Source organism: Bos javanicus, chromosome 4 (genome assembly GCF_032452875.1).
Source record: "Bos javanicus breed banteng chromosome 4, ARS-OSU_banteng_1.0, whole genome shotgun sequence".
Classification (NCBI taxonomy): domain Eukaryota; kingdom Metazoa; phylum Chordata; class Mammalia; order Artiodactyla; family Bovidae; genus Bos; species Bos javanicus.
The window spans coordinates 77414122-77430096 of record NC_083871.1 but is presented as its reverse complement, the minus strand read 5'-3'; the positions used below and the strand labels follow the sequence as shown (position 1 = coordinate 77430096).

Sequence of the window (15975 nt, the reverse complement as noted above, 5' to 3'; positions counted from 1 at the left end):
AGCTTTCTACGTGGAAAGCCGGGCTCTGCCAGGACTAGCTCTGTCTTCTCACCTGTAAGGTTGTTGCAGTATTAAATAAACTCCTTAAAATAGTGCCTGGAGCTTACTAAGTTCCATGAAGGTGTGAGCTACTGTGATTGTTAACAGTCTTTTGAGATAAATAGCTGCTGATGTCTGGAAAAAATGGATATTTAGAAATTGAGCAATGGAGCAAATAACCCATAGTTGGTGCCATAGTTAGTAGTAAGGACTGGGGTGACGCCTGAGTGACAACAAAGCAGGCTAGCTCACGTGGCATGGTGCGCGTGGCCCGTGTGTTGGTCTGGGTGGCTGAGTGACACACAGCACTGTCCTCAAGCTTGCATCCCTCTGACAACACTTCCAGCTGTCTTTCCTCTCTCTGGTAGATGCGGCACAATTTCTCCATTCCCTTGTGGGGAAACCAAGGCCCAGGCGGTAACTACTCCCCGTCCATCTGAGAGCACTTCATAGTGCGACTGGGGCAGCACAGGGGTAGAGGAGTAGCTTCCAGCCCCGGCTGAAGGCAGGAAGCCGTTCCCAAGGGCAGTGCTGGCCAGCACGGATATGCAGGGCGAGCGGGGCTGATGTCCCCTCAGAGTTTTTTAAATAAAGTGGAAAATGTGAAAAGTTTCTACTGAGTTCTTACCCAAATACTCAGAACCCTTGCAGTGACAGGTGGAGAGAAGAGAGAATTAACGGTAGACAGCAGACCCAGCCGCCATGCAGAGCTCCAAGGTGATCCCAGCCTGTCAGGGTTACCATCAGACGTGTGCACACAGACTGTGCTGTGAATGCAGCACAGATACAGTCGAGATGGTGGGGTTAGTGATTATTTATTACAAAAATTTAAAAACATTAGAACAGTTTGGGTTTTTTTAGGTGTGGGTTATGCTCTAGAATTGTGCGGTGACTGCTAGGAGCAGGAGACCTCTGCCAGGATGTGTTATGTTAGGGGCTGGGTTCCAGGTCCCCAGAAGTGCATCTTAACTTAAACCAGGCTGAGTCAACCACACATCCAGTCGAGGAGGGTTGGGAGCTCCAGCTTGAGATGCCTGGTAACATGATCCACATTCCTCCCTAGGGAGGTGCTGGAAGTCTCCAAGCCGGATCAGGTTTCCTAGCAAGGTTGGTTGCTAAGGTTGACCCTAAGGAAGGGTTGACCTGGTTGACCCTAAGGAAGGACCAAGAGTGTGGCTTTTGACAGGGGTCCAAGTTCTTGCCACCTTAAGTAGAAACCAGTCAATTGCAGGCGGCCTGTGCACTCTCACCTCCGGGCCTCCAGTCCTGTGCTGGCATCTGGTACTTGCTTCACTGGGGTGGGGAAGGGGCATCGGGAAGTCTTATCTCTGGGCCAAACGAGACTGCCCTGGGCAGGATGAGGATGTGGAGAAAGTTCTTGTTAACACTCACCCTCAATTTGCTCTCTTCCAAGTACAGCATTTGAGTTAGATTCCAGCTTTAAAATGCCATGAAGTGGTTTCTCTTTGGATTCTATAGTATAACTATTCATAGTGAACAACAACAAAAACAGATTGAAATGTACTTAAATGTCAGATTGAAACATATTTAAAGGAGAACTCAAAACAAATTCTATAAATAAAATTAAAGAAGGCATGAAACTTCTGTTTCCCATTCGTGTTTGCAAATTGTCAATCTTAGGAAATGAACTTGAGTTACATAGTTAAAAGGGCAATTCAGAAGTCCAAATTATGGCAGCATTTTTGCTACTCTAAGTGGATTAGTTCATCCGCAGCACAGCAGGACATGAAGTCTCCCCACCCTTCTGACCTTCCACAGTGCTCTTTCTGGTTGAATGTTGTCCCCTTGATGGCTTGGAAGAATGAGCTAAAAATAGGGTTGAATTTTAATCTACTTGAGTAATTTCAGAGCCGTGGCGAGCAATTTACATAGCATTTATTGGTTGCTGTGTGCAGCCTGTGGTGCCACCAGACCTCCGAGTGAAGAGTTGGAATCAGATCGCCCAAATGACTCAGGTGGGCAGGCCAAGCTAAGGTCATGGTGGGCACATGCACATCCTCCTGCAGGGGTGTCCTTCCTGTATGCCCAGGAGCTGGCAGACCAAGACACACCCGGACCTAGCATCACATCCCTGCTTCTTGCCAACTATGTTTCCCTTGGAAACACCTCGGCCAAATCCCAGCCACTCTGTCTCTCCAGCAGAGTGTCTTGTGCTCATCAAGAAGAAGTTTTTAAAAATGTTTTAAGTGCTCAGGTGCAGGGAATCCCATGTGCTGTCTGTAAATGACAACCAGAATATTTACTGTTAACACTTTCCTTTGGTTTGTGTCTTTTGTTCACATTTTATTTTAAAAATACTCAAGAAGTGCAGATAAAACTACATGCCCAGTACCCAGAGTGAACAGTTATAAACTTTCGATCCTATTGCCTTTAGATTTCTTTAACAGATAAGCATTCACATTTCATTTTGAGGCTGGGGGGAGTCCTGTAGGCAGCACTGATGGCTGCTTGGGATGGTCCTATGTCTTGATTCTGAGGATTAAAAGGAATAAATGAGGAGTCTTCATCCTTGCCTTAAGCAGCGCATCCTTGCTTTTGTGCAGAACCCAGGTGTTCCATTGTCTTAAGAGCCATTGGCTCTGAGGTGTTTGGTGGTCTTCCACTGTCCTCGAGGGCGAGGAGAGCTTTACGCACTCAGAGCTGGCGACCCTGCGTCCTCTCTGAGTCAGAGTTCTTGCCATCAGCATCCAAGGATGCATTGACTGGCCTTCTGCTGCACTGCCAAGGCGGGGAGCAGCCACAGTGCTGGTGACCATGCTCTGACCCCTCGGTCATCAGGCCCATGTACCCAGGAAAGCAGGGTCAGCAAGTGTTTTGCGTGTCCAGATCAACATCTTGAGTTTAACCAGTGTAGGCAAGCCTCCAGGTGTGGGCAGGAGTGTGTGCATCTGTGCAGGCCTGTGGCTCTTAGCCTGCGTTCTCAGCAGCCGAGTTCCTCCATCCTGGTTCAGCCTTCTCGAGAAGGGAGTCCAAGGACCCATCTTCCACCCTATAGAGTCCAGAAGGAGCTTGAGCTTTAGGGTTTAGTCTGCCACCTGATGCTCCAGTTCTGAGGAATGGGCCTTAGAAACTAGGCTTCTCCATTTCTTTTCCCCAGTTGTTTCATCTCGAATCAGCCTAGGCTGGGTGGATTCAGCTTCCCAGGAGAGCTCTGTATCAGCGCTTGTTCAGGGTGGGGACGTGAGGAGGTCCCAGCCACCACCACACAGTGGCTTCTCAGTGTCAGGAAGTGGCCTCTCCCTCCTTCAGATTCACTGATCCCAGCTGCTCATGAACCGTTTCCACATTTACCGAAGTCACTTTCAGACCATAGCCACCCACCCCTCTGTTCTCCTTCAGTGTCTGTGTCTGTGACAGTGTTTGTGCTACCCGTTACTGCAGTGGTGTAGGGTTTGGGTGTTTGGGGGTTTTGTGTTTTTTTTTTCTCTCAAAACTAACTCTCACCTGTCTTTTTCCCTCTGCGCTCACCCATGCTATCCCACTCTGCCTCTCAGATCTTGCAGTTTTCAAGGAACGACTTCGAATGCTAACAGTAGGAGGTATGAAAATAAAGAGCCTTTCACTTTTCTGGAGCTGAGGACTTCATTTGAACAGGACATGCAACTTTCCCCAGCATGCAATTTGGGGAAAGTTGACACAACTCTGTCGAGTGTTTTGAAGTTTGTTCATTATTTTGAGATATGTTTTTCCTATCATTTAGCTGTTACCCAGCAGGTAGAGCTACTTACCGTGTCATTTTTGCTTCTGTCCATTTGTGTTCTGAAGAGCATTTTCACCTCCACATGTGTCTCACCGTTGCTTCGCTGAGCTTCCATCTTTAGCGTAGGCTGTCTCTAGCTCCTGCTGTCGCCAGCGGGGACCTGAGGCCACACTACGTTCTGCATGTGGGCACATCCTTTCCTCCACGTTCTGCGCTGTGCCTTTGACTGGACTCTGGATTCTTTCAGATTCTGCTTCCTGGGCATTTTTGACACAGTTTCTCTTTTGATCTTCCCACGTTTAAAGAGCTGATAAAAAGTTACTTAATGAAGTAAGGAATTCTTAATGACCCCTGGTTCTGGGCAGAGCACCTTTGAAGAATCCAGAGTTGGGTGCCCAGGGGTCCTGCCTGCTGTCACTCACCCCAGTGGCCAGTCTTCCTTCCATGCCAGGCGTCACTCAGAAGTTCTCATTTTCTTCCATTTTACTGATAATATTTGTGAGACTCCAGTTTTAATTAAACTTTTCATTTTGAGATAATCGTAGATTCATATACAGATATGAAAAATAAGAGAGACATTCTCACATGCCCTTCAGCCAGTTCCCCCACTGGTACCATCTTGTTCTCACACCAGGATGCTGACGCTGACAGCAGTCAAGCCACAAATGTCTGCATCAGCTCAGCTGCCCCTTTGCAGCCATACTCACTCTCCTTCCATCCGCTCCCCCCACGTTTGACCCCTGGCAACCACTGTCCTGTTTTCCATTGCTATAGTTTTGTCTTTTTCAATCAGCATGATTTTCTAACACTAGTTTTTTCTTATTTGCTGAGTAACATTCCTTGCCATAGGTGTCCCACAGTTGTTTTAACCAATTTCTCATTGAAGGACCTTTGTGTCGTTTCTGTTCTTTGGCTAATAGGGTCTTTTACAGAGCAAAAGTTTTAAACTCTGAAGTCCAGTGTATCAATGTTTCCTTTTATGGATCATGCTTTTTGTATCAAGTTTAAGAACTCTTTTCTTAGCTCTAGATCCTGAAGATGTTCTCCTTTGTATTTTTCTAAAGGTTTTATAGTTTTGCATTTAGCATTTAAGTCTGTGATCCATTTTGAGTTCATTTCTTGAATGAGATAAGAAGTTTAGATCAAGGTTGGTTTGTTTTTGGCCTGTGAATGTCAACCGCTCCAGCACCATTAACTGAAAAGTTTGTCTTTCTTATCATTGAATTGCTTTCACACTTTTGTCAAAAATCAGTTGGACTTATTTGGTAAGTTTGTTTCTGGGTTCTCTGTTCTTTCCCTTAATAAGTGTCTTTCTCCACGAGTGCCACATCATCTTAATTACTATAGCTGCTGAACTTTATTTTCCTTTTTTCAGAATTGCCTTGGCTGCTCTTAAGGCCTATCTCTTTCCTTGTAAATTTTAGAATAAGCTTGTCTATGTTTATGAAAACTCTTACTCACATTTTAGTAAGAATTGTGTTAAACCTATAGATCAATTTTAGAGAGAATTAGCATCTTTACTATGTTGTGTTCCAATCCATGAACATAGTATGTCTTATTTATTTAGATCATCTTTGATTTCTTTCATCAACTTTTTGTAGTTTTCAGCATACAGGTTCTGTACATGTTTTGTTAGATTTACCTGTCAGTATTTCCTTTTTAAAAGAAAATTTTAAGGTCCACCTGTTTGTTACTAATATATTGAAATGCTATTGATTGTGTTTATGTAGTACCCTATGACCTTGCTAAGCTCACTTATTCTAGGACTTTTATTTTTTTGGTAGATTCTTTAGGATTTTCTGGATAGATGATCATCTCATTTTTATTTCCTTTTCTTGCCTAATGCCCTGGTTGGATCTTCCAGTACTGTGTTGAACAATAGTCATGGGAATGAATATCCTTGCTTTGTTCCTGATCAGTGGTAGATTATATTGATTGTTTTTTCAAATGTTGAACCAAACTCTGCTGGAATAAACCTCAGTTGGTCATAGTATATAATTATCTGCATCTATATTCATAAGGGATATTGGTCTATAATTTTTTTTTTTTTTCTGACTGTCTTTGTTCTTAGTATCAGGGTAATTCTAACTTCATAAAGTAAGTTGAGAAGTTTTCTTCCTACACTCATTTCTGAAAGAAATTGTGTAGAATTGGTATTAATTCTTCTTTAAACGTTCAGTAGAATTCCCCAGCAAAACCATCTGGGTTTAGAGTTTTCTTTTTCAGAAGCTTTTTATATTTATGAATTCAGTTTCTTTAATAATTACAGAGTCATTCAAATTGTCTGTTTCATACTGTTTCATAACAGCAGTTTGTGCTGTTCTAAGAATGACTTGTTTATATCTGAGTTGTCAAATGTGTCTGTTGTTCATAGTATTCCCTTAGTATCTTTTTTTGTATCTGGAGGGTCTATAGTGATACCCTGTTTTATTTCTGATATTGGTAATTTGTGTCTTCTCTCTTTGTTAGTCCTGTTACAAGTTTGTCAGTGTGACTGATCTTTCCAAAGAACCAATCACCAGTTTCATTGATTTTTCTGTTTTGCTCTTTTCAATTTCATTGATTTCTGCTCTTATCTTGATTATTTCTTTACTTCTGCTTTCTTTGTGTTGGTTTTCTTTCTTTTTTCTTCTTTCTCTAAGTCCTTATGGTAAGACCTTATAGATTAAGATTAAGACTTTATAGATTACTGATTAAAGAGAAGTCAGTTTCTTGTAGACAAGCGTATGTTTTTTTAATTCACTCTGTCAATCTTTGTCAGCTAAGTAGTGTATTTAGATCATTTATATTTAACTATTGATACGTTAGGGCTCAAGTCTACCATTTTATCCTTCATTTTGTTTGTCCCTTTACCTTTCTTTGTTTTCTTTTTCCTGACTTCCTCTGGGTTTTTAAACCTATACTTTAAAATTCCATTTTTATTTGTATAAAGTCCTTTTGATTTATCTCTTTGTGTTTTTAGTGTCTTTTAGGCTTTTTAGTGGTTGTGTAGGTATATGATATTTCATATACATAACTTGTCACAATTTAATGATGTCATCATTTTACCAGTTCATGTAAAGTGTACTTGACTCCCTTTATATCCCTTCATTCTCTCCACATATAATATGTAATTGTCTTAAATATTTCCTCTACATGTGTTCAGAACAGCATCAGATAGTATTACAAATTTTGCTTCAATTGTCAAACATAATTAAGAAGACCCAGGAGGAGAAGGAAAGTCTGTTTTGTTTACCTGTACTTTTTAGTTCCACATTCTTTCTTCCTTCCTCCTGTCTCATTCCTTCATTTTTATTTATTTATTTGGCTGTGTTGGGTCTTAGTTGTGACGCTTGGAATCTTTAGTTGCAGCACATGGGATCTAGTTCCCTGACCAGGGATCAAACCCAAGCCCCCTGCACTGGAAGCACAGTCTTAGCCACTGGACCACCAGGGAAGTCCCCTGTCTCATTCCTTCTGATAATCATTTCATTTCTGTTTACAACTTCTTTTAGTCATTCATTTAGGATGACAGATTCTCTTAGTTTTTTTTTCATTTGAAAATATTTTGATTTCGCCTTCATTTCTATAGGATATTATCACTATATATGGGATTCTGGGGAACCAGTTCTTTTTTTCAGCTCTTTATATGTGGTGCCACTTCCTTCTGGCTTCCATGACTTCTGTAGAGAAATCCAGTGTTACTTAAGTTGTTTTGCCCTCTAGGCAAAGTGTCACTATATTCTGGCTGCTTTCAAGATTTTTTCTATCTTTAAATTCAGAGGTTTAATTGTAACATATTTCAACATGGATTTCGTTGGCTTTATTCTGTGAGTTCACTGAGCTTCTTAAGTCTGCGGATTAAAAAGTCTTTTGCCATATTTGAAAAGTTTTCAGCCTCCCTCTTTTTCTTCTCCTTCTGAGATTCATCAACACAACTTTGAAATCTTTTGTCACAGCATCACATGTCCCCAGGAGTTTGTTCCCTTTTTTCTTCCTGGTCTGTTTTCTCTGTATTCTTCAGATTGATTCATTTCTATTGTTCTGCCTTTAAGTTCATTGATCCTCTGTCCCTTGCTAATGCCATACTGAGTTTTCATTTGGTTTATTATATTTTGCAATTTCAGAATTTCCCATTTGGTTCTTCTTTGTATCTTCAATTTTTGAAGAGACTTTCTTCACTGAGACTTAATTTTTATCATGTCTGTCATGTTTTAATTGCTCACTGAAATAATTTGATAATGACTCCTTGAGAAGGAGATAATTCTAATTAGATAATTTTAACATCTGTGTCATTTTGGTGTTAGTGCCTGTTGATTATTTTTTCTCGTTCAATCTGATATATTCCTGGTCCTTGTTATAAGTGATTTTTTAAAATATTGAAACCAGGACATTTTGGGTATTACAAGACTTGGGATCTTGTTTAAATGTTTGTTATATCAGGGCTCCTCCAAACACTGCTGTGGTAGGGAGGGGCCCAGCTAGTTACTCCCCAGTGGGAATGGATGTTTTGGGCCCCAAAGTCTCTGTTGACTTTGGGGTAGGGGAATGGATTAGTGCATTCCCTCCCAGAGAGAATGAAAATGTGGGCTTCCTCTTGGGCCTTCTTTGAAAGCTTTAAGTAGGGTCAGAGGTCAGAGTACATTGTAGCCTGGCATGGGTGTCAATGGAGCTGCAGTGTGTTATGTGTGTTTGGGTGGAATAGAGCAGTTAACAATCTAGAAGTTTTCTGTTCTGCTAGGCTGCCCGTTTCCTGGTTCTTTAAAGAGAGCAGCTTTTGTTGGGGCTTTTTTAAAATCTACACTGGTAGAAGTTTCCATGTTCTTTGCTCCAGGTCTGGGATATGGGAGCCCAAAAGGAAACCCAAGGGACCTCCTTGGCTGGTTGGCCTTTTACTCCACCCTTTGGAATCATCTTACATTTGTTTTGTATGCAATATCTGCAGTTTTTAGTTGCACTTAGTGGGATATGAATAGGATATGTCTATGCTACCTTTCCAGAAGCCGACATCTGTAGATTTAAGTTATCAAATGACTGAGGAACTCAGAAGCAGGGCTAGCAGCTTTGAAGTTCAGTAATGATCCAAGTAACTGAGTCCAAGAATGATCAGTTCAGGGTGGGGGAAGTGAAGCATCACACATACGGTGAGGCTGAGGGCTCTACAACAAGCGCACGTTCTTCTCTGGGACACACAGGTCACCTGGTTAATTCCACAATCTAAGTGTTCCCAACAGAGTACGCTCTCTTTGGATACTCTGGTTCCCTGAGTCCCCACTGCTGAGCGTTTCTACCAGCTAGGAAAAGTGCCCCCACCCAAGTAACTCGGGTTTTCCTCCTAAACGCTGAGAGCAGGGCTATGAATGGCCAGGGCCATGCTTTATCAGACCCATGTGATGGCCCATCCTCATTCTTGATAGAATAACAGCAGGAAACAGGTGCAGAGCATAACCAAGCCCCTCAACCATCACTACCACCACCCCAAGGTGAAAAGGCCAGGTTGTTTTTGTTTTAATTTTTAAAAGGGGGAGGAGCAATTGAAAAACAGAATTTGATTTTGCTTTTAAAATTTAAAAAAAAAATAGGATCCTAGGGCATTAGACTGGAAAAGGCAATGGCACCCTACTCCAGTACTCTTGCCTGGAAAATACCATGGACGGAGGAACCTGGTGGGCTGCAGTCCATGGGGTCGCTAAGAGTCAGACACGACTGAGTGACTTCATTTTCACTTTTCACTTTCCTGCACTGGAAAAGAAAATGGCAACCCACTCCAGTGTTCTTGCCTGGAGAATCCCAGGGACGGGGAAGCCTGGTGAGCTGCCGTCTATGGGGTCGCACAAAGTCAGACATGACTGAAGCGACTTAGCAGCAGAGCAGCAGCAGCAGGGCATTAGATGAATCAAGGTAGTCATTCCCAAGAGCATTAGATGAATAAAGGTTGTCATTCCCAAGCCAGCTTGGGAAAGGGAACTTCATGGCCCACCCATGACCAGTCAAGGTCTGGCGTTAGAGCCTGGAAATGTGCATTTTTACAACTCTCCCAGATTCCCCAGAGATTTGGATGCACAGCTGTGTTTACAAGCAACTGCTTGAGTCCCTTTCTGGGCCTGTGTGTTATTTACACTTAATTAGATCAAGAAATGGGAGAATGTCTGATCTTGAACAGTCAGGTGTTGGAGACAGTGGGTACTCGGTTAGAGTTTCATGTTTCATGAAGTCTGGGATTGTGAACTGCAGCTTCCCTCATTCCAGCCAGTGTCCTGAGGGTAAGGTGCCTAACGTAGTGTCCCCTGACAGTTTTCCTCCATGTCTCTTCCCCTTTGATAATTACTGCAACATGAAACAAGCGTGTGATGCCTAGGAAAAAGCCCGTGCACCACGTGTTTATCAGCTTGAAATATGCTTTCAGATGGAGAGGCACCATGCTCGTGGTGCTCAGCAGATAGCAATGATGATTCGGTGATAGTGATACAGTAAATTCCTTAGCGATTAGTCAGTAGATATGTGTCAGTATTGGACTGGGGAGAGCGGGCATCAGATCTGTGAATGCCAAGTGCTGTTTGGAGGATGGTTCTTTATGTGCAGTTGGGAGTTCTTCCGGGAGAAGGCGCCATCCTTCATCAGATGGCTGTGGGAGCCTCTGCCCTGCTGCCTGGCAGCTCTCCCTGCAGGCCCCTTGGCTGTCCCTCACTTCTCAGTCTCCTAGCTTCCTGTCACTCACCACCAACAAATGTTGCCATTAAGACATAGGTGACCTAGTTCTAATCCAGTTCCTCGTTTTCTACTTGAATTTTCTCCTTAACTATTTTTCATTTGCTTTCTGATTGACTTACCTAATGCCTTTTCAAACCTAAACTGCTTTGTGTCTTTGGGACCTTGAAATACATTTTTTTCTAAATTATGAATAATTGGTGCACTGGACTAATATATGCATAATATTAATTTTATTCTAATTTTCCTATGATGCCAGTAATATACTCAGCTTGGTTTGTTGCTGAAGTTCATGTCTCTGGCTATAAGATAGTATTTATTTTCACATATAACAGAGGTTTTATGATTTTTCTATTCTCTTTTCTCTCCTCTGGGGAGTCCCTTCCCCTTTTCCTAAACTGTGGCCCCCGTGTGGTTGTGCCCCTCTCTCCTCCCCACCGCAGGATTCTACGGTCTGGACGAGTCTGACCTGGACAAGGTCTTCCACCTGCCCACCACCACATTCATTGGAGGGCAGGAGTCGGCTCTTCCTCTGCGGGAAATCATCCGACGCCTGGAGGTGAGAAAACTGGGCTGTTTCCTGAAAGTTCCAGGGAACTTTCGAGAACTTATGGAAGCCTCCAGACTAGGTGGTTTTCTTTCCCTTGATCCTATAAATTTTTTTAATGTAAAGGAAGAAACTTTTGTTTTTTGCTATTTTATTGATGAAAATCCATGTTTTTGTATTTTTACAATCAACCATAAAAAAAAAAAAGGCAGAATTTGCTTCTAAGACTTAAAAAAAAAATGTATCCTAAAGCATTAGGTAAACAAAGACTGCTGTCTGCAAGCCTGCTTGAATAGGAACAGCTGGGGAAAGCCCTTGCCCACCCACAACCAATTGAGTCAGTTCCGATTTTGGAGCCTGGAAATATGCATTTTTACAAATCTCCTGGAGATTGGGATACATAACTGTGTTTGCAGGCGACTGCTTGAGTCCCCATTTGTCCTGATCCCAGCATTTGAAAGGGGCAGAGAGCCCTGCGCGGCTCTTGTTTCAGTCAGTGCCAGAGCCCAGGAGTTGGGCTCTTGTGGGACAGTTGGGCCTGTACTCCAGGGGTCCCAGCCGTAGCGCCCCTGTCCCCAGAGGGCCCCACATCCAGGGCTCTTCCAAGAGAGCCTCCCATTCCAACTTGTCCTAGCATGGAATACCTCATTCTCATGGTTTACAGATACTGTGTAAAGCTGCCTGACTGTGGTGCATTAGGTATGTTTACACGTGATAATGTGCATGCACTAGGCTGCTGTGTGACCTGACAGAACTTAGTGTGCTCTTGGTCCTGTGACATAATAGTCAACTTGTAGCTCTTTGAAAATTTAGAACAAGTGCAATTTCTTGTCTTCTTAACGTAGAGAACCTAAGAGTCAGCACCTAAAACTCCCTGCCCTGCCCTTCTGGGGACTGAGCCAAGACAAGAAAGACAAAACATGATCCAGGAGCCCAGTAACTATGTGTTCCAAGTTAATAGCTGAATTCATGTTGGTAATGTTGGAAACATACTGTTTTTGACCTAATAGTTTCCTTTGAGCTTTTAATTGTTCAGTAATGGAAATATTGCCCCATCAGGCGTTAAGTCAGGCATAAGGAGCCATGGGTGGGGTTCTCCTGCCTGGGTGTGTAAAAATGAGGAGGGAGCCCCCCTTCCCTCTGCCTTGCCCTTCCTTCTCCCTCTTCCCCTCCCCTCCCCTCTTCTTCCACCTCTTCCTTTCCTCTCTACTAGGTTTGCAACTCAAACTTGGGTCCCAAGGAAAACTCATCCATTTTAAGCTCATAGAGGAAGGTTCTAGGTTCATGTTTACAAACTTTGTGTCTGGTCTGTGTTTTCTCAAGTGTGTTTGTGCAGAAATATGCCATCTTCGGCAGCTCAGTAGATCAGGGAGCTGTACAGCTCAGGTGGAAGTGGTGACCCTCCCTGGCTCTGAAGTCAGGGTAGGCAAGCCCTCATACCCCATCCCTTGGCTTCTTGTACATTCAGTTTAGAAGTTCCCAGTTTATCATGTGAAGAATCATCAGGGAAATAGGGTTTGGGGTTAGTGAAAATACCTTAAACATCAAGGTCTTTCCCAACTCCATTTCCTCTTCTTATCTCTTGGCTAGGGTGATAGGGAGAGTGTTGTGGTTGGCCTTTATTTGAGTCCAGGCAAATGTCCCTTTGTTTCATTATCACAGAGCTAATGTGCAGAGGTGCTCACCTCTGCTCTGGAAGGCGGGAGTAAGAGAGCAGGGGCCTGGTGCCAGGTCTGGGCCCACCACTGGGATCCCAGGCTCATCTTTGCCCTACACCGTGCCAGCCAGTTTCCGTGTTAGTTGTGAAAACCAAAGAGGGTCACAGACAGAACCACCAAGTAGAACGCAGCATGCTTGGTTGGCATGGCTGCTGCAAAGGCATGTAAGGGCATTTGTGGGCCCTAAAACTCACTGTTGGGAGTTTCCTGGTGGCTTAGTGGTTAAGCTTCAGCACTGCCACTACCATGGCCACGGTTTGATCCCTGGTTGGAGAACTGAGATACCACAAGCTGTGTGGCATGGCCAAAATATTAATTAAGATTTAGTGGTACATCAGGGCATATCTTCTTTAATTCCAACACTGACTAGGGTTTGCTGTTGGCCCCTCATTCTGACCCCAGGACAGCCAGCAGGTGATAAGGGGAGAGAAGTGCTGATCACTTGGCTGAGGAAGGCTGTGTGGGCCCCTCCAGATGGCTCCCCAGCAGGCAACTCTGATCAGCGTCAGGAGAGATGAGAGGGGGCCCCCAGTTCAGCCCAGTACCCTGCCAGAGACTGCTCAGCACAGTCCCCATGACGGATTCCCAGAGGGCTGCCTCTCTGACTCTCGGTTCTTCCATGCCTTTCCTGTTTTCTCTCACTCTGATTTCCTGGCGTGCATCCTGCTCAGGTCACCCTAGGCTTTCAACAGGACGCACGGCCTCCTTCCCAGCTGTGACATGTGAATGGTGTCACGAAGTGCCTGCTCTGTTCAGGACCCTTCCTTTTGTATATGTGCAGTCATGCTTCTGTAGAACCTGATATCCCCAAGAGGAGTCAATTGTTAAAAGAAGAATGTAGAATTTGAAAGCCCGCTACAGTTAAGTGGCCTTTGAGCTATGATATCCACCAGTGGCACAGGGCCTTTTTTTCTCACAGTGCTAGGCACAGTCTGACCTGGAGGTCAGAGGAGCTGCCTTGCCCAGCAACTTCCTTGTCCCCAGGCTGGTGATTCTATCCTCCCGCCATGAAAGGAGCATACCTTGACCCAGGGGTTCTCACTCTCCCTCCCTGCCCACTAGGCTCCATGCTACGTGGAAGAAGCATTTCATGGCCAAGTTCAGAGTGAGAGGAGGTCGCGGGCCCAGGCCTGGTGCCCCAGGTCACAGCTAGCTCTGCTGCATCTGAAGTGGAGGCCACCTGTTCCTCCCAGCCTTCTGGCTAAGTGGGCAGTCAACATACCTGGGTGAACATCCCCTTTATTGTGTGTTTGTGTGTGTGTGCATTAAATATAGATGGCCTACTGCCAGCACATTGGGGTAGAATTCATGTTCATCAATGACCTGGAGCAGTGCCAGTGGATCCGGCAGAAATTTGAGACACCCGGGGTCATGCAGTTCACCAACGAGGAGAAGCGGACCCTGCTGGCCCGGCTCGTGCGCTCCACCAGGTACAGGGCTGCACTGGCCCCGTCTGTGTGGTACATACAGTCTGTTGACGGGGTTGGGTGGGTTTGGGGCATGGCCACAGCTCTACGAGAGCAAGGTTGTCCCTGCTGACATGCCTCTTCAGGGTGGCTTAGTTTCTGTCCAGGTTTGAGGAGTTCCTGCAGCGGAAGTGGTCATCTGAGAAGCGCTTTGGTCTGGAAGGCTGCGAAGTACTGATTCCTGCCCTCAAGACCATCATTGACAAGTCCAGTGAGAACGGAGTGGACTACGTGATCATGGGAATGCCACACAGGTACCTGGCCACCCTGTGAGCATCCGGAGCACAGAGGCAGGGCACTGGGCAAGCCTGGTATACAGTAACCCTAGTCCCTGCCCCCAGATGACCATCGTCACAGCAGCCCCTCCCTGGGCAGTCACTGTCACACTCGAGGTGGTTGTAGACAGACATTGGCCTCATGACCGTGTTGGGATCCCAGGTGAGGGAGGTTAATCTAGAGGGAAGGTGGCTGGGTACACGAAGCAGAGACCTCAGCTTGAGAAGGCCCAGGAGGCCGAGGATGGAGCGCGCACTGCAGGCTGGCAGCATTCTCCGTTTTCTGCTTTTCTTCCTCCTGCCTCGTCATGGCCTTGGATGCCAGGCAAGCAGAGGCCAAGTGTCCCCCATCAGTTCTGGTCTCAGCTCCTCTTGGGCTGCAGACTGAGGCACTGCCTGTCCCTCAGGGGAGAAAGGGGATAAAACAGCATTGCCTGCTGCCCAGGGCCCAGCTCAGACCCTGCTCACTCCTGTGTGTCCAGGGGGAGACTGAATGTGCTTGCAAACGTCATCAGGAAGGAGCTGGAGCAAATTTTCTGTCAGTTCGACTCAAAGCTGGAGGCAGCTGATGAGGTAAGACATCTTATTTCTTTTAGAAACTAGCATAGCTCCAACCTATGCCAGATCCTGGCTTCATTTATTTCTCCAGAAGGACTTATGGGGTCCAGGATCCTCTATACCACTCACAAAAAAAGAAAGTGGCCAGTGGCTGACCTCCCAGAGAAAAGAGAGACAAGAGGCCTGGCAGCCCCCACAGGGGTTTTCCCCGCCAGGGGTAGGGATGTGGTCCTCTAGTTGAGGGACCTGCTTGTACCGTGGGTGGAGCCATTCTGGAAAAAGCCTTTCCATCCTTCTAGGAATGAGCGTTCTGGGTGTAGAAATAACACAAGACAGGGCTGTCACAGAGAGTAAGTGTCTCCCTGCCTAGGTAAAAGCCTAACTGTTTGTGCCGGCAGGGTTCTGGAGATGTGAAGTACCACCTGGGCATGTATCACCGGCGGATCAACCGTGTGACCGACAGGAATATTACCCTGTCGCTGGTGGCAAACCCTTCCCACCTGGAGGCTGCCGATCCCGTGGTGATGGGCAAGACCAAAGCTGAGCAGTTTTACTGCGGGGACACCGAGGGGAAGAAGGTGAGACCATGTGGACTGGCCAGGGGCAGTCCTGAGGCCAGACAGTCCAGGACAGGCTCACAGCCACAGGCACGCCCCAGACCTTACATTTCCGGAATTGAACAAAATGTTCTGAGTGGACTTCCAAAGAGTAGCAATAGTAAACCAGTCCCAGTTACAGATACGCCTCCTCCCAAGTTGTGACCACCAGGGCTAGGTGGGGAGTAGTTTGCTTTTGTTGTCACCACACCTGTGGAGAAGCTAGTCTTGCAAGATAATCATGATGGTCAAAGAGGTTTCGTCATTGAACAAGAGGACAGGGTCTTAAGGAAGAGGTGTGGGTGAGCCTAAAGGAGGAATTGTGAAGCTGACAGATAGAAGAGATGGCCCAGTCAGTATTAGGGTGG

The 15975-nt window shown here is 45.3% G+C and overlaps 1 protein-coding gene across 4 annotated transcripts in view; it reads left to right on the top strand.

Moving 5' to 3' along the window:
* Positions 1–15975, top strand: part of OGDH (oxoglutarate dehydrogenase) — a 66711-nt gene that overhangs the window by 32056 nt on the left and 18680 nt on the right. For 2 of the 4 annotated variants that reach the window (XM_061414429.1, XM_061414430.1), the window contains exons 5-10: positions 3555–3599; positions 10891–11006; positions 13988–14142; positions 14286–14432; positions 14936–15026; positions 15410–15589. In XM_061414429.1, the coding sequence (XP_061270413.1) occupies positions 3555–3599; positions 10891–11006; positions 13988–14142; positions 14286–14432; positions 14936–15026; positions 15410–15589 (734 nt within the window). The remainder of the gene's footprint in view (positions 1–3554; positions 3600–10890; positions 11007–13987; positions 14143–14285; positions 14433–14935; positions 15027–15409; positions 15590–15975) is intronic. The other 2 variants (XM_061414431.1, XM_061414432.1) reach the window with 1 other exon arrangement.